This window comes from Helianthus annuus, chromosome 11 (genome assembly GCF_002127325.2).
Source record: "Helianthus annuus cultivar XRQ/B chromosome 11, HanXRQr2.0-SUNRISE, whole genome shotgun sequence".
Classification (NCBI taxonomy): domain Eukaryota; kingdom Viridiplantae; phylum Streptophyta; class Magnoliopsida; order Asterales; family Asteraceae; genus Helianthus; species Helianthus annuus.
In genome coordinates, this window is record NC_035443.2 from 48,681,300 (window position 1) to 48,704,919 (window position 23,620).

At 37.4% G+C, this 23,620-nt stretch overlaps 2 protein-coding genes across 4 annotated transcripts; both read right to left on the reverse strand.

The window, feature by feature from the left end:
• On the reverse strand, nt 1-1,235 carry LOC110890293. 2 transcript variants are annotated; one of them, XM_022137889.2, is made up of 2 exons: nt 915-1,235; nt 1-794 (listed from the first exon to the last, which is right to left on the reverse strand). In XM_022137889.2, exon 2 carries the CDS (start codon nt 767-769, stop codon nt 278-280), a length of 492 nt encoding a protein of 163 aa, XP_021993581.1. In that variant the 5' UTR covers nt 770-794; nt 915-1,235; the 3' UTR covers nt 1-277. The 2 variants fall into 2 exon arrangements, with proteins under 2 accessions (XP_021993581.1, XP_021993580.1); XM_022137888.2 differs by having other exon boundaries at nt 1-808; nt 915-1,230.
• Nucleotides 1,236-5,810: 4,575 nt separating this feature from the next.
• On the reverse strand, nt 5,811-10,091 carry LOC110890292. 2 transcript variants are annotated; one of them, XR_002564400.2, is made up of 8 exons: nt 9,855-10,091; nt 9,222-9,346; nt 8,797-8,966; nt 8,640-8,717; nt 8,381-8,525; nt 6,461-6,868; nt 5,972-6,027; nt 5,811-5,873 (listed from the first exon to the last, which is right to left on the reverse strand). XR_002564400.2 is itself a non-coding variant. In XM_022137886.2 (6 exons), the coding sequence occupies exons 1-6, from the start codon at nt 9,979-9,981 to the stop codon at nt 6,461-6,463; spliced, it is 1,053 nt and encodes a 350-aa protein (XP_021993578.1). In that variant the 5' UTR covers nt 9,982-10,091; the 3' UTR covers nt 6,275-6,460. The 2 variants fall into 2 exon arrangements, 1 of the variants encoding a protein (XP_021993578.1); XM_022137886.2 differs by lacking the exons at nt 5,811-5,873; nt 5,972-6,027 and having other exon boundaries at nt 6,275-6,868.
• Nucleotides 10,092-23,620: the final 13,529 nt, after the last annotated feature.

Below are 23,620 nucleotides of genomic sequence, written 5' to 3' on the forward strand. Positions count from 1 at the left end.
CATCATAAAACAAGACATAACCCATCTTTAACAATTCCAATCTCTTAATCTAAAACAAAAAAAAACAGATTTAATTACACAACCCAGAAACCAGAAAGAAACAAAACAAACAAGCAATAATTTATGCACAGACTATACCACCATACAATTGAATGGGACCCACTTTAATTATCACAATTATCAATCATACTGATGATCTTACATCATCATGATAGTGATAATGATAATTTCTTTTCTTGAATTTTTTTTTATGAATATCAAGAAACTATTCAAGAAATTATTCAAGAAATCCAGTTTTGGTTAACACAGCATTTCTTACCCTACTCAGATCTCTACCTTTGAGCGTTCTTCCAGCGCCTTCACATACAGAAAATGAAGATATTTGATTTCTTGCAAGCTTTTGAGCAATCCATTCATGAGGTGGCATCATGTTACCATCACCATGATGATGATCATCATCATCACTATCATCAACATGATAACCATAATCAATGAATGAAGATTTCTGTGATGATCTCTTAGGTGTTGTTCCATAGATCTTTGACCAATCAGGGATGTTGACAGGTGCTGATTGTTGTTGAGGGATCCTAGATTCAATGTCTGAATTGTTGATACTAGGTCTAGGAATCATTCTGGCTGCTGTTGGTCTTGAAGAGTATCCAGAGGTTGACCCTTTTGACTTGACAGATTTTGAATCATAATCATAATCTTTTCTTTCATTGATGACTGACCAAACATCAGTTTCTTGAAATTCTTCATTTCCAAACATGGATGACCATACACTGCTTCCTTTTCTGTACATATTAACCTTCATATTTCAAAACACAAAAAATATATATAATTCAGAACCTTTTCAAGAAAAGTAACAAAAAAAAAAAAACAAGAGTTTGGATTTATAACAGATAAAGTTTCACCTTTTTCAGACAGGAAAGCTGTAAAAACTATAAATTCAGGTGGGTTTTATGGAATATGGAAGAAATTTATGATCTTTAACACTTCCTCTTCATTAAAAATACAATCTTTGAAGTTTTGGGAAAAGGGGTTTAAGTGGTAGAGGAGTTCTTGAAATGTGCTACTTTATAGGCTTTTAAAAAAGAAAAGAAACTGAGCTATCTATGAAGTCTTGATTTATTGTTCACTAATCACAAGTGCCCATGTTCTTCTATTTAAAATAGAATGCCCAACTTAGATAAAGACACTTAAATCATGAATACCTTCTGTACAACAATAATTACATAACTAGTCTAATAAAGACTTTGTGAAACAGAAAATGGACATTACAAGTTTTATAACATGTTTATTGTAATATAAAACGAGTGAAAGTTCGAATAGAAAAAGGGTTTTAATTAAGTTTTAACTTGGTTTTTTTACAAACAGATGTCGAAAACTTAAGTTTGGCTTCCTCATCAGACGCCTCGTGCAGATTATATTCGCAGAATAATAAAGAGTACGAAGTTAAACAAAGATCTAAGCCCCCATAGTTATTTATTGGATTTGAATATTCAATTTTAGGACTTAAAAAGTTCATATCTTTGTTAGGTTTTATATTGCCCACTTGTTCCATATAAGTCCAATGCATCTTAATTGTTTATGTTGCCTCTACAATTTTTAAGTTTACAAATTTCTAAAAGTATATTTTATCACAAATAAGCAAAAATCACAATACCACTTGTAGATATTTACACATGAATTTATGGTCTATGTTTTAATTATAGAAGCATAGAATGTAGTTTTTTCTACCATAGGTTACATAAACATGCATGATTTCATGATCTAAAGTCAACAAAGCAAGAAAAATGATGGTTTTGTGAAAGTGAAACCTTCTTAGTTCTTCCATCCATTATATGATCAAATTATGGTTAAACTTATAGGAAAATCACCTGGATATCCATTTTGACTAGATTATCAATTTGATCGTTACACACCTTTCTATGGCATGGAAAACCAATTACAACTAGACACGTGGCACCTGACGCAAAAGTTTGGCAAGATTTAGTGAAATGGTCTGAAGGGGTATGGTCCCAAATCTCGCGCCAGGCTTGGGCGCGAGTGACCATCACCCGCCTCATTGTCCCAATCGACAAAGAACTTGCCTCAGTTCGTGCGGACACGCGCGAACCAGGTTTGCTTTCCCACTCGGGGAAAGATGAGAATCTCACCTTGTATATGAAAATGGTTGTTTTCGGCAACATATACGGAATGCGGTGATTGCTACTAAAGATGATAGTAGTTTACTACATTCACATTCTGGCAACATTCACATACTGCGGTCCTGCGCGGGCGCGCGCAGGACGGCGAAGGAAGTGCAGAGCGACGTACAAATGTGTTGGCCTATATGTGCACAATTTACCGCACGTGGCGGGGCTGCGCAAGCCCGCATCCTATTGTTGTACAAGTGGAACTGTCACTTTGACTTCTGTGACCAACCAGCAAGTGGTATGCCTGGGCACTGACATCAGCGGTTAGCTGACCATCCAATACACAGCTGCCCAGTCCACTTGCATAAAAGCTGACGGATAGACTGACAACCCTAGCCTAGGCCATGCGGTGGGTGTTCCTTCATTCATTTGGTACAACAGGACACGTGGCAACACCTCCGCGTGCGCCCAACACTCCCGTGACCTACGCTCCTATCAAGTCTACGAAAAGCTGCAAGTTGTCAGTCGGGCCCTAGGCCCATCAAACGGCCCATTGGCCCTTCTCCTTCACTCTTTGGCTATAAATACTTCACTTCGAACCAGGTTTGAGGTAATGATAATATGCTAACTCACAATTACTACTTAACACTTATCTTGCTTCCAAAGCAAATACTTATTCTCACGCCGGAGGGTGGTAACAAGGAACAACCCCCACCCCATTCTCCTTGTTGCGAGTCACGGTGTGTTTTCACTGTGCAGGTGATAGATTAGAAAACGACCCAGCCATCGATCGAGGAAATGAGGGATTAACCCTACCTGACGAGACTCGACCCGTGGACTAACCTCCTGGTTAACCACTGTTTCTTCATGGTCCAAAGTCATGGTTGTAAAAATCCCGACTAGTCTCCGATTAGTCGCCGACTATGCAGTTAATAGCGGCGCTATAGCGGTGCTATAGCGGTTAGCGGACGTCTGGGTTTGTAGCGGTCCAAATAGCGGTGACTCATAGCAGTTCCACTATTAGCGGCGCTATAGCCCGCTATTTGGCCGCTATTTGGAAACCTGTATAGTGGTCAAAGTCAAATTAGGTCAAAGTTTGAAAAAAACGGTCAAAAGTCGCCTAAAATCGGACCAAATCGGTCAAAACTGGATCAGATATTAGTCAAAATTTGACAAATCGGTTAAGTGAAACGAATTGTTACCTTAATTCGAACAAAAATCAGTTGTTGCTCCATGATTTTGAACCATTGTAGAGATAACTGGGTACTATGCCTGATGAAGAAGAGAAGGGGAGCGGGAAAATGGCGTATGATGAAAGTGGGGATGATTAGGGTTATTTAAGTTTGGGTATTTTAACATATAACCCCCTCCCTCTTCATTAGTTTATATTTAGTCCTCATACTTCTGAATTTATATATAAAAAATATAAAATTAATGGTATATGTATATAATATATATAAAAATACATAAATTATGCATGGTACAAAAATTACCGCTACATCACTGCTATACCACCGCTATAACCTATATATCATATAGCGGACCTTGACCGCTATTCGATTTTGGACCGCTTTAACTGCTTAGGTCGCCGATTAATCACTAATCGGAGGTTCACCGATTAATCGCTAGGCGGTCGATGGCGGTCATATTCTGGCCAAATTTTGGCCAAACACTGGCTAAATTTCGACCGAACTTTATAAATTCCATCCAATTACTTAAAAAAAACGGGTCAATGAGGGTTTAAAACATGTCTACTTTAAAAAACTACATATAAAAAGGTATATGTATAACTAAAAATTACATATAAAAATCTCGATCCGATTAATCCCGATTAATCGCTAATCGGTACCCCACCGCCCGACTAACGCCTAACGATTCTTACAACACTGGTCCAAACTAAAAGCACATTACTTTCGCTACATTTGGAGTCAGGGGACCATAAATAATGTAAGGAAATTAGACCTGCCCTTCAAAAGGATTCCGACATGTGTCCATCTATTGCATCGATGGGGGGTTTTGCACCATATGCACAATCTTTCATTACCCTCAAGACACGTGGCCTATTTTGAGTGGATGTATCATTTGTAACATATTAAATGGCTATTCTAGTGATTTCTCTAAAGGTGTGTAACTATGAAATGAACTCAAATAACCTTTTGGGAAAAAAACATTGTTCTTATGAATCGTTTGACACACTAGAGCCACTATTCAATGTATTAGTCCATACATAAACAGTTGCAAAAAAAATTCAAATCACATCATTTCTTGATTTGATGCATTGCAGCCGCTATTCGATGTAATTGGCCAGACAAAAAAAGTAACAACTATCTTTAAAACCAATCAGCTCTTTGCCGCTTTTTTAACAAATTTCAACCGTTGAAGATTACTTTTGAAAAAAAAAAGAGTGATAATATAAAAAATAAATAAATAACAAAAAAATGGAAGCGTTTTAGACTTTACCATGTCTATCCTCCTATTAACAGTTGGCGGCAGAAGTACAGGGTGGACCCCAAAAATAAATAAAGTGAGCATTAACACATGTATTATAAGTTTATATATTCATATGACGATCTAATATGAGAAGGGCCCCTTAACACCTGTATATGAATAAAAGTTCATAAAAGCAGTCAATGCCATATGCACGTATGATTTATTAGTTTAATATTAATACTATAATTTACTTAAGTAGCTCTTTTGATTAGGGGTGTTCATGGTCTGACTCAGCCGGCTGGGTTGGGTTGGGTTGGTTGACCGGACTGGATGGATTTTTCGGTTTGACTGTTCGATTTTGGCGTTTTGAACCATTTTTTTCTTTCTAAACATTAGTTTCTGTTAAACTTAAAAGAAAAGATTCATTATTATAATACCAACATAACTAGTTAACTAACTACATATCCAAAAATAATATAAAAGTATATAAATGCTAAAGTTAAACGGTTGGTTCCGAGTTCCAAGCTTTGCCAAACTGTTAAACCGGACCATGAACTGACCCATTTAGATCTTAAACCTACGGACTTGCTTCGATTTCGACAGTTTAGTCAGTTTCAACAGTTTATTAATATGCCTAGAGCTGGGTATTCTATGGAATAACCTGGGTTTTTTATTGCAAATATAATGTCTATTTTTTGTTAAATTCTCAAAAAAAAAAAAAAAAAAAAAAAGCAATAGTTTGCAAGAACAAGCAATTGTACATGGATACAGATGTTTAAAACAAAATAAATAATTAAATCATCTTTGCATTGTCAAACAAAATGGCTGTGGCCGAATCAAGTTTCATGAATCCTTCCAAGATTTGCACGTGTTTAATATTTAATTTTGTTGTCTTCTTTTGGTTACATAAAATTGAACGATTTAGGCGAGACCTATGACCTAGTCTTTTTAATAAGCCACTTGTTCCATATAAGTCCAATGAAAGTGTACTTTTTAGTTCCAGCTTTACTACACCTAAAACATTGGTTTCATCTTTAGCCCAAATATTTGGGAGATTTGCATATCCTAAGTAACCTATGAAACATTCTCTAGGAAATAAAGCCAAAGAGATGATGATGATGATGATGGATTTAGGGGCACAGATAATAAAGTTTGTTTAGGTTTTAACTTCTAAACTAGTACTGGTTCATATAATAAACTTTTCATATAACTGAATAAACAGAAATACCTTTTTTTTATAGTAACTGCACCCTTTCCGGAAGTAATATCCGCCCGATAATGCACTTGCATCCCTCATTCAATGCACTGGAGGAAAAAATTACACAAACCAATCAGTTCTTGCTAGCTAATTTAAACTTTTTTCAAGATTATTTAGGGTAAAAGGAGGTTAATTTGGTACTTACTTTGGTTATTCTCCAAAGTCCAGCCGGCAGTTGTCTGAAGCGGGCCCCACGACTGTCTGAGGTGCAATAAGTTGATTCAAACACGAATCTTAAACAAGAACACAAGAAGGTTCCTTAATGCACATATTTTATAACAAAAGCAATCCATGTGTATCATACGCCTAATATGAACAAATGTCATAATAACAATAATAATAATAATATAATATAATATGCAAGATGCAGTAACTTTTGACAAAATTCATTTCAAATACAAATGATTAAAACCCTTCTCATGTGTTTATAAACAGTTACAAGCATAATTCCAAATGACTCCACAATTTTTATGATACATTTCCTTGGTAAATAAAACACCATGAAGCTATAAACTCCAATATCGGATTTCACGACTCAAAAATATAACGATTCAACGTAAGATGAACACATTGCTAGAATACAGTAGCAGATTACAGACGATTTTATAAAACTATAATCTTTTACAATTAATACCTAAAAATTGTGTAGATTTTTGCTCATTTGTGATGCAAGAACAACTGATTTTGCGCTAGTACTTGATGTCAACCACTCTCTCGCAGCCCGTCGCTGCCGTTGCCTAGCATTTTTGGCCCGTTTTGGCGCCATTCTGGCATCTCTTTCAATAAAAGCAAGTCTAAATCTTTCGGCAATTGGCAGCTCGATGGAGCTCAAATCGGGTTGCGTTTTCCTAACCCTAGATCCCGGAACTTGCCAAGTTTTTGGGTCGATGTCTTCGACAACAAAGTCATCCAATGGTACACCGGATAATGCATGTTTAGGAATATCAATCCCTTTGTGGCCAAACAGTGACGGTTTTGGATTCACTATAATACGGGGGCATTCCATTGATAGACTCTCCAATGAGTCTTTATCGATTTTTGGCTGCAAGAAGAACAACCCTTGAATCATTTGGACAGAAGAATAATCATAAGAGGACAAATTTGCATAACCAAAATTCATGAGTACTGCAAATATATTTTTTTTTTTTCATTTTCATAGCTTTTAATTAAATAATTATGGCATTGAATATGATTAGATGAATATATATTATTACAATAGTTATTTATTTTTGATACATCTTAGGAGGTTATATGCATTAACATCAAACTTTGAATGAGTTTTGACCAATTTTACTCGTACTGACTCATTTGAGCCGTTATCTTTCATATAGGTTTTTTTATCAGTGTATATAGAGGTGGAAATATGGAATTGTAGGGGTGTCAATCGTGTCGGGTTGATGGGTTGCGGATTGGTGGGTTGAAATGTTCAACCTGAACCTGACCCATATTATTATTCTGGTAAAATATTTCAACCCTAACCCACGCATACAAATTCGGGTCAACCTGAACACTACCCATTTAACTGATATTTTTAAATGAGTCATACAAGTTGACAACTTATAAGCGAGTTGTTGGGTTTTAAGCGGGTTATCGATAACATGTTTAATGGTGAGTATGAGTGTGACAACTAAATAATATAAAGTGTCGAAACTAACATTATTATGACTAACCATGTGAAATACAAATGGTAAAAACAAAAACAAAAAGATTAAAGTTTTTTTTTCTAAATAGTTGAACGGGTTAGCGGGTCATCCCGTTTTTATACAGGTCAACCCCGACCCCGACCTGTCTTTAATATGGGTCAACCCAAACCTGACCCGCTTTTTTAAACGGGTTGTGTTAGTCGACCCAAACCTGTTTTTTTTTGTGTTGGGCTCGGGTTCGGGTTGGGTTTCGGGTCATGTGAAGAATTGTCACCCCTATGGAATTGTACTAAAGAATATACTGTTAAAATAAATATAACTATTGAATTATAATGACTACAAACCATACAACTATAATAAATATATTCTCTTTTTAACATGATTGATCCATTCCAACCATTTTTTAATCTAGTTTTTTTCTTCTTTTTTTATCATTGTGTTTACCATATAGAGATGGCAAAATGGACATCTCAAGTTGGGTTGACCCACAAACTATTCTTTTTCCATTTCTTAAAACCTTTTTTAAAAAGTAACAGTTTCTTTTCATCTAATTATATTTTTTCAGGTCATTGCTTAGTGGTGCCAAAACCCGTGGGGTTGACCTGCAAACTGTTCTATTTCCATTTTTTTAAACTCCGGAAAAATAACTATTTAGTTGAATACGATTAATAGAAATATCATTACAATAGACATCTTTTCTTTCGTAATAAAATGATTTAGAAGGTTATGCATTAGAAACACACTTTGGACAACTTTCGACTACTTCGGTTCACTCGACCCACTTGGTCTATCTTCTTTAGAACTAGTTTCTTTTTTTCTTTTTTTACTTTACCCATTTGACCCGTTAGTGATACATCATAACCCAAATCGAATTGCACCTAACGTTAAAAAAATAAAAATGCTATGCATACCCATACAAGCCAACGTAACGACTGTGCTCCGTGTACAATCTCCGTGGTATCAAGTTCCTCCCATGAATCCTCTTCAACATTGTTTAACGTTGGTTTCAAGAAGCTTAAAGAGCTTCGTGCAGTATGTTCACTTCTTGGACATCCTCTGCAATATTAACTGTGTTCATAGCCTGTTATGAGGTATATCAAACCCAATATATTGGGTTTTAAAATTTTCTAAAATCAATACAGAGTGAAACGAGAAATAAAAACAACATACCCCCATCTCAATATCTCAAGACAATGACAATGCTTCACAAGTTCTGAAACACCAAATGATGTGATGTTGCCGCAACGACTGGTATGAAAGTTGTATGAAGTCATATAGCATAAAAAAGTCGAAAGTAATTAGGTATAAGTTAACATTCCAATTTCACCTTATGTCCATGGCTCTCACATGTTTGCAAATCTCTATCACTTTCAACAAGCCAATATCTGTGACTTCTGAATCTGATAAATCGAGAATTTCCCATGAGCTCTCTGCCAATGCGATGATGACATCATCATTTAGCAACTTTCTTCTTCTTGCAATGGCTGCAATGGCCATCTGATAAGTTGATCATTCATTTAAATAATTCAGACTACACCACAATAAACCTTTTTATAAACATAAATAAATAAAAAAAAAAACTCAAGTATCTCTGACAAGCAACGCATGTATCATTCCAATTTTTTGTATAGTATATATATATTTTTTTTAAATACAAATCGACGATGGCAAACTAACGGACTAAAATATCTAAACTTGCAACTTTATGCACAAATGAGAGGCTTATAATCGAAACACAACTAAAATACCTACCTTAATGTCCGGCGGGAAACTAGTTAAAACCTCTAAATCCTCAATAATATCATCAAGATGCTTGCCTAGTATTCCAAGACACAAGCTTACCAGAGCAGGGGGTTTTCTCTTCATAAAAGGTGACCCTGTACACCATAAAACAATTTGTAAGCAAGCTGATGTAAAACAAAGAAAATACATACTCCTTCCATTACAAAAATACAGTCCAACATTAATACTCCATGCCAAGGCAAACATGAATACAGTTTGTTTTTAATTAACACTTCATGTTAATTGGAAATTTTCATATTCCATCCAACCCCGGTGAATCGAGAAGTAGCCTGTTCGATAAGCAAAGTCAAAGGATACCCTGCATTCTTTAAATTGCAGACATCCAGACATAATGCAGACACAGGAATACGAAGCTGCAGCTTAATGAACAGTCCAATTTCATATATCAAACTTCAATTACAATAAACTTCTAATGTACTCATCTTGCCCTATATACATATTCCAACAATTTCCAGCTAGTATTTTATTTTCATCAAACAAATAGCAAGTTTTCAAAACAATAAACCTAATAGACATACATATTGATTACAATATTACGTGTATGCACAATCAGAAATCAATAAAAGATAACTGTAAACTCACAGGATGATTGCAGCGAAGGATTATAACTCTTGGAAAACTTGTTAGGGTTTTTAGAATCGAAATTCAAATTCAAATCAATATTTTGAACAGATCTCTGTATGGATTCCAAACCCTTGCCTTTATCCATCAATCGCCGTGTTTCGAATAGAAGTTCCCGGAGATCGGTATAAGTTGGGGCAGTGATATTTTACGTTGATGTTGCCGGCGACCGCCTTTGCTTTTTGACCTCTCGGATTTCAATATATTCATATTAAGCCCTTCGTTTGTTAAAAATTAGGATTGTTTTGTTCATATTAGTTTGTTAGGAAATAAAAACGTCACCAAATCAGATTTTATTTTCGTGTTCATTCGTTAAGAAAATAAAACATGTTTGTGTTTGTTTGTTAATTTTAGGTAACGAATACAAACGAACACAAACAAATGTTTATAAACATAAACGAAATAGGAATTACATGTCTTACCCGAGACATGTGAACTTATCTATCCAAATTAGCCTTGTGCTGATCAAATTGATAGTGTCACATAATTTGCCACACTTAAAAAAACACAAGATAGAAAATTTACGCTATAAACCATTAACGTGTGTATACGTATATATTCTTTAGAATATATATGTAGGGGTTGGTTAACGTACAATTGGCTTTAACATACGATGTGTACGTTGTGAAATATAACATGCGGAATTGAACAAACCTGGAGGATTCATCACACGGCTTCACAAACCCGGACGATTACAACGCGCGGATTTCGCAAACTCGGACACTTTCAACATGCGGTTTCACAAACTCGGACACTTCTTCGTAAACTCTGACAAATTTCCAACATGCGTCTAATTTTTTCACAAGCTCAGACACTTCTTCATAAACCCTGACAAAATTTCCAACATGCGTCTAATTTTTTTCACAAACTCGGACACTTCTTCATAAACTCTGACAAATTTCCGCATGTTGTATACCCAGAATCCGCATGTTATAATTTCACAGCGTACGCAACGTACGTTAAACCTAATTTTATTTTACACTTTCTCTATATATGTATGGGTGGGGTTACTCTACAAAGTGTAGGAAGCGATCTTGACCATTGAATGAGTGTGTTTATTGGTTGAAATCATATTTATGACATTTTGGTAATATTTGTGTTTTAAAAAGAGATTGATTTGACTGATTGGGGGTATATTGGTCATTCAACATGTTTTAAATAAAGCACATAGTTGTCATTCTTAAAACAACCTCCATAATTGTCGTGATCCTCTCTAATCCCCCACCTTTGAAAAACACCAAATTATAACAAAAACAACGATAAATCAAGTCTAGGGTTTCGTTATTTCTTCTTTTTTAGAGATCAAAGATGTTTTATATTCATGTGTTTTCTTCGGAATACTTGAAAGGTGTGTTTGACATTGTGTTTTAGCGGTAAAAGTGTTGTTTTTTACATTTATATTGATTTATGGATTGATGTGTTAAAGCTACATTGTGATTATATCCTGCATATACATGTATTTAGTATGTTTTGTTGAAGACAATGTGTTTTTAAGAGTTGATGATAGTACTGTGTTTTACTACACATGATGTTGGATACTAGATGTGTTCATAGTGATGTGTTTTCGTGATAAAACACAATGTGACGAACCAGTTAGTGACCGCTAAAACACAACGTCTAGAATTTGTTTATGATAAAACACAATGTGACGAACTAGTGAATGCTAAAACACAACGTGAAGAACAAGTTATTGACTACTAAAACACAACGTAGATGTGTTCATAGTAGTGTTTTTTAGTGATAAAACACAACGTGACGAACCACTGAAACTGATTTGGACGAATAAAAAAAGATACGAATAGAATGTGAATATGTTGCAGTAATCATCGTATTATACTAAAGAACCGTCGAATTTGAAATCACATTAGATATTCAGTTTCCTTAAAAATCTCAAAAATTTGTATGTGGTTAATATCTTCCATAACTAAATTAAGTAGATTTAGTACCCGTCGCGTTGCGGCGGGATACTATGATTTGTTGCTTCAAAGCGGGACATGGTCTGATCATTAGCACCAACCAACGTTAAAAATTATAAAATACTTATGAAATTACCACTGTAACCTTATACTTTATACACAATAGAAGTTGAAATGAAGTCGAACAACAAATCGCCTCAATCGACGCCTTATGCGTTTGTTCATTGTTGTAGGCACGACGGAAAAAAATCTCACATTTGTCTTCTTACCTCTTCCCCAGACGACGAGGAGTATTCCTCCTCCTCCTCTTTCTTTCTCTGTCTCGAGTTCTCATCTCTTCTCTACATGATTTTTCAGGTTGGCTGATTGTGGTGGTGATAGGTGCTTGGTGGCTGGTAAAAAGTAAGGTGGTGTTTGTTTTTAAGAAAAGTACTTCACAACCCCTTTTATCTTTCCCACGCAGACCACGAGCAGACGTAGGGGTCTGCAGCGTGTTTGTTTTTTAGAAGACAAATCACTAAAAAAAGCTCTGATAAAGCTCTTCCTCGGGCAGACATATCCTTACCTCTTTAATCCTCTTCAGACTTTCAAAACACATCTTGAAACCATTCTCCTTCTCCACTAGCGAATCCACTTCTCCAGCCGCACATCATCCACCTCCACCGCCACCCCTCGTCCTCCGGCTACCCACGTCATCCTTCGTCGCCCCCTTCTTCTCAGTCGAGCCCACCTCCGTCGCCCTCTTCTTCTCCGCGTCGGGCTCCACCTCCGTCGCCCCCTCTTCTCCGACGGGCTCCACCCACTGCCACCCCCTCGATCTCTGTCAACACCTCCCCCACCGCCGACGCTACCCCTACTGCCGACGACACCCCTGCTGCCAACCGACATCAGTCTCCTTCACTTACTCCAGCCGATACCTCCACTGTTTGTTCAAGCCTTGTTTGCTGGATGTTGTTGTGAATCAAATTTAAATCGCAAGTTTCTTCTTAGTGATAATAGTATAAAGAAGGAGAAGATTCAGATCTGATTATTGTCTTGTTATTGATCATTGAACAAAGAAAGAAGAAGGAAGTTCGATATTGTTGTTGCAGAGTACATCGAAGAAGAAGAAAGGGTTCAGGGTGGTTGCTAATTGTTAGAGATAAAAAAAATCATTAAATATGACAGTTATGGATTGAAGTAAGAGTTTTTGTAGAAGTAAAAAGCAAACACTCTTCTCCTTGAAGACTGCAGATGTTTGGTCCACCTCTTCTGCTACAGATGTCTGCAGATGTGGTCCGCAGACTGCAGACGTTTTACCTCTGAAAAAACAAATAGCACCTAAGCAGAGAGGGAGAGAAGCACTCATTGGCCTGAAATAATAGAATAAAAAAAGGGTAACTTTGTAGAATAGTAACCAAGTTTTAAAAGTGTTCCAATTAAATCATTCAAATTTCAAAAGTGTTCCAATCAGTTCACTCAACATTCATTTTTTATTAAAATTAATGGTTTTTTCATCCATTTCATAGGTAACCGTGGTGATGTGGATTTTTGTTTCTTTTTTCCCTTTTATTTGATGCTAACGTCGAGTGATAACGTGGATTTTAACTTGTTTTTTTATTTTTAATTTAATTAAAGTGTTTTTATTTTTAATAAATATAATTTCATATATTAAAATAATCCGACCCTAGCATCTTATGCTCCATTTTTCTCTTGGCACATTGAAAAAGGACATGACTTGATTTGAATATTAAGTTATCTAGTTGGGAGAAAAACGATGCGAGTGACCTAATCAAAACACTTTTGAAACTTGGCTACATTTCTGTGATATTTTCCCGAACTAGAACTTAATTAAACAGACCAAACATACAAAATAAGATAACACACACACTAAAACACCACACACACTAAAATCTCAATTGAGAAAACAAATAATTCATCAACATATTATAATCAAATCAAAGTAAATACATAACTTCAGACCTAAATTCCGAATTCGCCAGGTGAAACATAGTTTAGGGGTTGTCCACCATCAACCATTACCATCCCGACACTAACCTCTATTTACAAAGACCTGAACAACCACCAAACAATATCTTCCGACATCCAATTTAGATTGTAAAAAACGTACATATAAGAAACCAAGAATTTATATAAACCAAGAGTTGGACCTGGATTGGGGTATTTTACATCTGGATGAATTCAGCAGGTTAGAGGCTATTTTACAGCCTATTTCGGTCACGTCTCAGAAGGACAATTGGATCTGGATAGGGGCAGTCACTACAAGTACTGGTGGCCGGGCATGAAGAAATATATCGCTCTCTATGTTTCGAAGTGCCTGACTTGCTCGAAAGTCAAGGCCGAGCATCAAAGACTCTCTGGCTTACTCGTCCAACCCGAGATCCCTATGTGGAAATGGGAGAGTATAGCTATGGACTTCATAACGAAACTCCCGCGCACGACATCAAGTCATGACAGCATTTGGGTTGTCGTTGACCGTTTGACTAAATCTGCTCATTTTCTGCCGATACGAGAAGACTACAAGGTAGAAAAATTAGCCCGGATCTACACCAATGAGATCATTTGTCGACATGGGATACCCTGCGACATCATCTCTGACCGCGATGGTTGGTTTACCTCGCGTCTTTGGGAAACGTTTCAATCTGCTCTCGGTACTACGCTTAATCTAAGTACCGCTTTCCATCCCCAAACCGACGGTCAGACTGAAAGAACGATTCGTACCCTTGAGGACATGCTCCGTTCGTGTGTCATAGATTTCGGTGGTAATTGGGACGCATACTTACCTTTAGTCGAATTCTCGTACAATAACAGTTATCATTCCAGAATTCAAATGGCACCATTTGAGGCATTATACGGAAGAAAATGTCGATCGACTATTGTGTGGCACGAGATCGGAGACTCGCAAATAACCGGTCCTGAGCTACTACAAGAAATGACTGACAAAATCCTCCAAATTCGAGACAATCTACTAAAAGCTCGGAGTCGTCAGAAAAGTTACGCCGATAGATGACGCAAGCCCCTTGAATTTGACGTTGGCGACCATGTACTCCTAAAGGTATCACCTTAGAAGGGTGTGGTCAGATTCGACAAGAAAGGGAAACTCGCGCCTCGATATGTTGGACCCTTTAAGATTCTGGAAAGGATCGGCAAAGTGGCCTATAGACTCGAACTACCGGAGCAACTTAACAACATCCACCCGACTTTCCATGTTTCGAACCTCAGAAAGTGTCTGGCTGAGCATGATTTACAAGTACTACTAGAGGATCTACAAGTGGACGAAACATTACACTTCGTGGAGAAGCCTGTCGAGATCATGGGCCGAGAAACCAAGCAGCTCAGGCGCTCACGCATCCCCATTGTGAAGGTCCGATGGGAAGGCAAACGAGGCGCAGAGTTCACTTGGGAACTCGAAAGCGACATGAAGGCGAAGTACCCGCAGTTGTTTGTTACGGCTAAAGACTAATTTTGGGACGAAATTCCCTTAAGTAGGGGAGGCTGTAACACCCCGTGTTTCGAAAGTCAAAGTCAAAGTCAAGATTGAAGTCAAAGGAAGAAAAGATTGCTAATTGCGATCTGTCACACCTTGCTCAACTACTGTTTTGACTTCTTTGACTTGTAATCGAATCTCTATTTTATTTTGCTTTAGTTGTATCTTTATTTTATTTTGCTTTAGTTGTCTTATGTGGAGTACTTGTTAATAATCGAGGTTTAATCGATATTTATCGCTTGTTTTATCGCTTTATCGTTTATCGCACCGCAATCGCACTCGCAACCCGAATTATGCGTTCTGGATATTGTTTTACGTGTGTGTGTGCTACTTATGTGTTACTTGTTTGTGTTTACTTTTGTTTTGTGGTGATTAATCGAAACACAATCGCAACTCTATCGCAATCGAATCGCAAACGCTAAACGCTAGTTAATTATGATGATTGTATGTTAGATATAGTGTTTGCGTGTTTATTATTAATCTATCGCATCGCTCGCTCGAAACGCATTGCAACGCTCAACACGCGAATCGAAACGACAAAACTCAACACGCCGGACACCAGGATAGAGTGGCCAATCGATCGAGTGGCCATCCGATCAGTGACTAATCCGACCCTGTGCACTTTCCTCTTTTGGAAACCCTATAAATACCCGCCTGTCACATCATTTGTGATGTGACAACACTCCCACTCGACCAGCCGCACTCAAGCTCATCTTTCTCTCGATTTCTCGCGATTCTTATAAGTTTTCAACCTAAATCTTGTACTTCTATGATCTACATGCACTTCTTCATCATTTTCTCCTTTGAATCTTAACTTTTAACCGTGAAATTAGTGGATTTGAGGTGTTCTAGGGTGATGTCATCATGGAGTTGTTATGAACTTCAAGTCTTGCCCTCATTCCACCAAGAACAACTTAGATCTGAAGGATTTCCACATAAATCAACAATGTTTTCGCATAGATCTACACATATTCATGGTTAAAAGGATTGAAAGATGGTTTTTCAACTTTCTTTCAACTCTTTTACACTCAATGCACTCAAAACTGATAGAATCGGAGCTCGTTCTGATCTTCTGCTCTTTCTTAGTGATGTGTCGGTTCAAGATCTGTTTTCTATCCAAGAGACAACCGACTTCAGGTTAAACACGAACCACCATCTCGAACAGTTGACTGACCGGACTAGGGTGATTCCTGTTCGATCGGATCACCTGGGTCTTGATGGGGTTTCTATTGTTTGGCACGTCGTCATATCGTCTCGAACAAACTGCAAAACTTAACGAATTTCCAAGTTAGCAACACGATCAGGTCGCGGGAAGGATTGCCATCCGATCGAACTGCAATCCGATCGGATTGCACTTGAAGGTTCAACACTTAAATTTTCTCAAACTTTTTGTTTCAACTTTTCAAAGATCTGAACCTCAAACGGATTGCCGTCCGATCGGATTGCCATCCGATCGAACGACCATCCGACCATGTGACATTTGGGACTTCAACACTTAAACAATTTTCAACATGTTCAATGCATAGTCAGTAACCAACGGATTACCACCCGATCGGATTGCTATCCGATCGAGTGACAAACCTGCTGTGAACTTGTTCTCACTAAGTTTCCTACCAATCGGATCGCTACCCGATCGAACGGCTGTTCGATCGACTGACCTGAAGGGTAGAGATACTTCTCTGTTTTCAAAATGCTACAATAAAAACTTCAAAGCAATCATAACAAACACATCCTTACCAAACAAGATGTCAATCCAATCGAATGGCCATCCGATCGAATGACCATCCGAACGGATTGACATCCGATCGACTGGCCATCCGATCGGATTGCCATCCGATCGGATTACCATCCGACACTTATCACCTTTGCACCGTTTTACGCGCTGTTTATCGTTATGCTATCGTTAACTGTTCAGGCTACTCTCTCTTAGCGCTCCCTTCAATCCAAGAGAGTGTTTACTTGTTAAACACAATATGTGAGTATACTCGATCCCTTTTTGCTTTACGCACTTTTGGGTGTTACATACGTTACTTAGTCAAATCACAATCGACACGCAACGCAAACACTATTTATATGCTGACCGCTAATGCATGTTACGAGTTATTCGATGAATGCTTGTATGTTATGTTAACACAGTGATTGTTGCCTGACACCTTAGCAACGATAGTACTATAGTTTGGACTCAGCACCTGTCGTGGACAGGGGTTGTTAAGGGCTTTACTTCACGTGTCCCAGTGGGGATATGTGTTGCGCATTCTACAACTCGCAGTCACGTCTGTGCATATTTCTCTGTTGATAACCTACTTGCCTTCACATTATACATGTTACATGCTGGTTATGCGTAAACGATTTCAAACTCTATTATACTATATCAAACTTGTATGCTCACCTTTACACTATGTGTATTGACCTCTATTTTAACGTATGTGACAGGTGTTTAGGATGCTTGCTTGCTATCTGATGGAATCAAGTTAGGATGGAGTCTTAGAAACAAACAATTTAAATAAAATCTGAGTTGTCGGTTAAGGTTAAGAAAACAAAACCCAGTTTGTGCGCCTCAGTTATGCAAGTTATTTTCAGTTTAATGATTTACAGTTTACCCACAGATCACACATGTGAGCTCGTTTTTATGTTGTAGCTTAAGCCCAGCAAGATACTAATCTTGACTCTTGAGTCCATATTGTCAATAAAGTCAAAGGCGTGAGAGGTCTCAGTGGTTAAAGATAAGGCTTTACATAGTCTTCAAACGTTTAGGCAAGACCCTTTTTCCGTCTAGTTCTACTTTGACACTCTTTCCTCGTCTTTGATCACACAAATATGAGGAAAATGACATGATGTCTGTCACACCCCCAAAATACCACATGCGGAAACCCCCGCGAGGCGTGTGACGTACCTGGATCTAGCCACCAATCACATTGAACTCATAGGTATATTTAAATAAAACTTTCTTTTATTAACATTAAGTGTTACAACGTTACAAATAATTCACAGTATACAGCGGAAGCGTAATTCATTCGTTAAGTGTTTATAAACCACATGTAAAAACCATTAGTCTTGTGTTGCGATTCCATGTATCTCGACCCATGACCACTCCAGCCTCCCAGATAGCAAGTTCCAACAATATGCACCTAAAGACCTGCAAGGCATGTAACAACGAATCAACAACAAAGTTGAGCGAGTTCACAGTTGGTTGTCCATTTTAAAGTTGTTTTGAAAACCATAAGTTCTTTCGAAAACCATGTGTTAACCAATTCCTTGTTTCCCAAACCATAACCAGTGGGGGCTTCCCCATGTGAACCACTAGACCGTTACCATATCGACCACTAACTAAAGTAAGTGGTGCCCTGACGTCAATATCTATCATCATTGACTAGTGCCCAGATCCATTAGTTCACACCCGTCCTCTGCGGCACGGTGTGAGGCTTGTCAAACATAAATAGCGCTATCTAACTAATGACCCGCTCGCCATTGGCCCGACGATTAAGTCGATATAAAAGGAGGGACTTCATGATAGAAAGTTTTGGTCTAGTATCCGTGTTGTCACCCTTCAGTAAAGAGGGTGTGTACGAAATCTCCAAACCAGGAGATTACGCAGGTTCCGATTAAATACTTATCACATGTTGTCACCCTTCAATAAAGAGGGTGTGTACGTGTTCCAAACTAGGAGATCACGCAGTTTCAGTTTCAATCCTTTACCCATTCCCAACCCTTGAGAATCCCATGCCTTGTGGAAAGTGTGAACTCACCTTGGTTTGCTCGGTAAGATTAGTTACTTGATTAACAGTTGATCAAACACGTCCTAAAATGGTTACCGATAACAATCAGTTCTACGTGCACATGAATCACATATTATACACATAATTAACTTTTGTATTTCTTGTTCCGTAATAATCAGTCAATCCCTAATGTAGTGACTAATGACAGATTAGTTCCGTATCCGAGTAGTTCACACATAACATCATGAAATAAGTAACAATTAGTCACGCACTTAATAACAATCAAGCATGCCACACGCTTATCCAAATCACACACCTAAAATCATCACATGTAATAATACCCGGGCCAACTACGAAATCGTATCGCGTTCTCCTATCTCATGTACTCGGCTAGATAGTTCATGAATTATATTCGCATATATGTGTGGCTGGGCCGCTATTTGTGGTCACGTGAAACCCCCAGATTACCCGGGCCAGCAAGTGTGTGTGGCCCATTACACTAATGTTCAACCCAACCGGCCCAACCTTTCATAAACCCTCCCGCGGCCCGCGCTCTAACACAACCCAACTAAATTGAGTTCTTCCGGTTGCTTGTAACTAAGCCAAGTATCCAGGTGTGGCCCAAACAAGGAATGGCCCAAGATGATGTGCGGTTCAACTGGATGAAGCCCACCTGTTGTCAGTCCATGCCCGAGATTGTGCAACCAGTTGAGATAGCCCAGTTTAATGTGTGTATGTAAGGCCAAATCTTAAAATCACTCTATCAACGTGTGCGGTTCAATATCAGTTATTTTCCACAATTTTTGCAACATCCAATATCACTAATTCAGATTTCAACTTGGATCAACTAAGGGTGTACGGTGTGGAAAGTGGTAAACCCACTTTACTGATTGGCAAACCAATGCCAACTTGTTTGCCGAACACCATTTGCCGAAAAGGGGGGTAAAATCGGTGAGTGGATGCCGATTCGGGAAGAGGGAGGGATGTGAGAGAGAGGGTATTGTGGGGTGGGGTCCAATCCAATCTCAACCAATCACACCTTTTTCCTTTTTTTTTTAAAATAGTTTACCACTTCACCAAGTGTCTAAACCATTGCCAACATTTTGAGCATAGTTTACCACTTTGACATGGAACACTCTCATTGGTTGATTTTTTAGTTTGCCACTCAAAGTGTTTAACCACTCCCTACACCCTAAGATAATATCTCTAAGAATTAAGTAACAGTTCATGCATTCACGTTTGTTAGTCAAATCGGATCAAGCACTTTTAGTTATTCCCACAAATACATATTATCATTCCATTCAGAACTATGGTTCGAACATGCAATTACCAGATTATAACATCAGTCAAGTAGTTACGTCCCTAAATCCACATCAGAATCACTGTCATATATAAACAATACAAACCATATTTCAACTCACATTAAAAACCACTTTATGATTAATAATTATTGTACAAAACAATTTTAGTTGATAGCAAATGTTTTGATCCGAGTAAACTTGAATGAAAACTGACAATGTATTAAATGCTTTTGATTATTTCTAAGGGTGATCGGGGCGTAGTCGGTGACCCCATGAGGGGACCTCCTCCACCGAAGAGTGGTGGTGCCGCCGATCAATCGGTGACCAACATAGGGGACCAAAATTGGTGGGGATTCACCGAAGAGAGGGAGGAGAGAGGGAAGGGTTGGACCAATGAGAAATTTCTTTTTTTTTTTAATAAAAAACCAAGTCACCTAAGAGGGGAGAGCCGCCATCAATTTAGGGTGTTAGGGGAGTTTAAGAGGGGAGTTGACATGGCACACGAGGACTGGTTATGCGTAAGAGAGGGGACTCCCCTCTTAGGGGAGTGCCCCTTACACCCTAATCAATTCAATTCAATATGGCCGATAAACATTTAATTGATTAAAAGCTTATTGGACCTCAATTTTAGTGGATTGTCTTTATTGATTAAAAAAAGATTTCTGATTAACAACATAATCACCACCATTTACACCGATTTCTTTTAATCAAGTTATTATTCCTTCATGCATACCCTTAGAGTTAATAGTTGGTAAATATTATGGTTTCATTAAGACCCTACCATCATGCAATCCTATGCACTAATAAATCAACCAAACCATCACAGCATCATGCAATCCAAGTTAACAAAGAGTGAAGTCTAACAATATAAATCATGTACTAACCGAGATGAATAAGATGGAAATTGCTCCGATCTCAAGAGGGCGGTAAGGTTGCCGTCAAATATGCAAGGGATTGGAGGAGTCTAGGGTTGTTATGGTTATTCCAAACAAAATATGATTACGTCCTAAACTTAATAGTATGCGAAACCCATGGAGGTTGGACTCGAGCACTTCGGGCCTGGCATGTGTGTGGGCCGAGGTGAGGGTATGTGGCCCCTATCAAGTGCAGCCCAAACTTCAACAATTAGCCACTAAGGATAGCCCAACTACACACTCAACCTACCCCATACGATACGTTTTACATTAGACCCGTTTATCACGGCTAGGAGCGTTTAAAGATTTATCACATAAGGAACGAAAAAGAATAAAGAGAACTCAGATTTACTAGACAAAATAACACTACCTTGAAAATTCGGGTTGTCACAATGTCAAACACTTTAAAACGTCAAAATGATGTAGTAACACCAATAGTAATTAGTAAGTGGCAGATACATTTCCAATACCAACAACAACTAACTCAATAAGAAGAAATTACTCTAAAAATATAATCATTAAACCAACAAATAAACAATAGATACAACATATACATTCTCCTCATCCAATATGTATTCTAGTTTTTACAAATAATCAATCCACATTTCAATGTAACAATCCATTTGATTCAAATTCATCTATTATTAACGTTAGATATTAGTGATCTTATTTCCGCGTTAACAACTTCAAGTAGCCATATAATGTGCTCTTCTTTTGTTTTGAACTCAAGGATGCGGCACATTTTAATATTATGATATTCAATAAACATGGTCGTCAACTTTTGTTAAATAACACTCATTTGATTCAACAAGAATACGAACATATTAGCAATGTCGAAGGTTATCTACAAGTTAGTGACGATCCTAACTATCTATTTTTTTTTTTGCAATGACAGTAACTCATCATTTGGTATTATACTATCCTATTTTATCTTTAATTTTTTTATCTTTTACTATTTTTTTTTCTATTTAATAAAATTTACAAATTTTAATGTTGTTATCAAATAGATCCTTCTCAAACTAACTACTGACTTAAGTGGTTTAGATGAGTTTTCTGAAATAAAGATCAATGTTGAAGGAAATACTTGGGTTAAGAATCTTGGTACAGAGAATACTGATGGTCAAACAACGTTTGTCAATCGATTATTTATGCTATTTATTACTTTTATTTTACTTTATTTTTCAACATATTTCAATATATTACTAATAAAATTTTTCATATATTTTGTTTACGATAAGTACGGTGTTGTTGGATGGCATGATATAATTGAAGCCGAACATATTTCGTTAGGTGATGATTGTTTTTTCAATTAGTCAAAAACGAATTCGAGATTATTGGTTACGAGCAAGTAGAAGTATTAGAGTAATAGGCTTTCAATTTATATATCAAACTAGAAAAACGTATTTCCTTCATTTACTTATCTTTTCGGTTTTTTTAGGTTTGTAGTACGATGCTTCGTTATATTTTAATCTTCAACTTCAGATTTTCATAATAAGTCCATGCGTACAGTTTCTTTATGATTAGTATAACGTAATTTAAAAAAAAAGAACATATCATTTCTCAACACCGCGAAATTCACGGGTATTAACACTAGTTAAAACTATATAACAATAATACCTTTAATAGCCTCTCTCGGGTTAAATCCAAGACCAATACTCTTCCGGAGCCTATTTCCCCCCTTTTCGGGCTTTCTTTCTTTGCCGCTCTTCTTCAAACTAATAAACATAACACAAATCCACAATTCACAAAAAGAAAAAAAAAACACATTCAACCAACAATCAAATAAACTATAGCACAATTACATAAACCTAAAGGTCTAGGTTAAACAAACTCAAGAGAATAAACCTAAAGGTCTAGGTTAGAAAATTCATGCCCATTTCTCATCTTTAGCCAAACTCAAGAGAATAAACTAAGCAACAAAAAAAAACAAAATATATCATGTCTAACCTGGCTGTAAGGCCGAAGGGTGTGGGGGCGCCACCCCCGCCATGTCACCTTCTATAGCGCCCCCGGGCGCTATCACACCACACCCACAAATTCAATTCGGGGCGCCATAGATGGCTCACCAAGATGATAACGGGCTCCAAACGCGTTGAACGAGGATGAATGGTCAAAGATGACCGTTTGACAACGGTCAATTATTAAAAAAGACCTTTTTTAATTCAATTATATATATAAACCTATCCTAAACTAAATAACTCACCAATCACAACTAAAACACACACCAATCACAACAAAAAAATGTCTTCTTCGAGCTCCTCATCCGACGGTGTTCTTGACGATATGGTTATCGCAATTACGCAGGAGCACCTATCCTAAACCAAATAACTCACCAACCACAACTAAAACACACACCAATCACAACTAAAACACACACCAATCACAACTAAAAA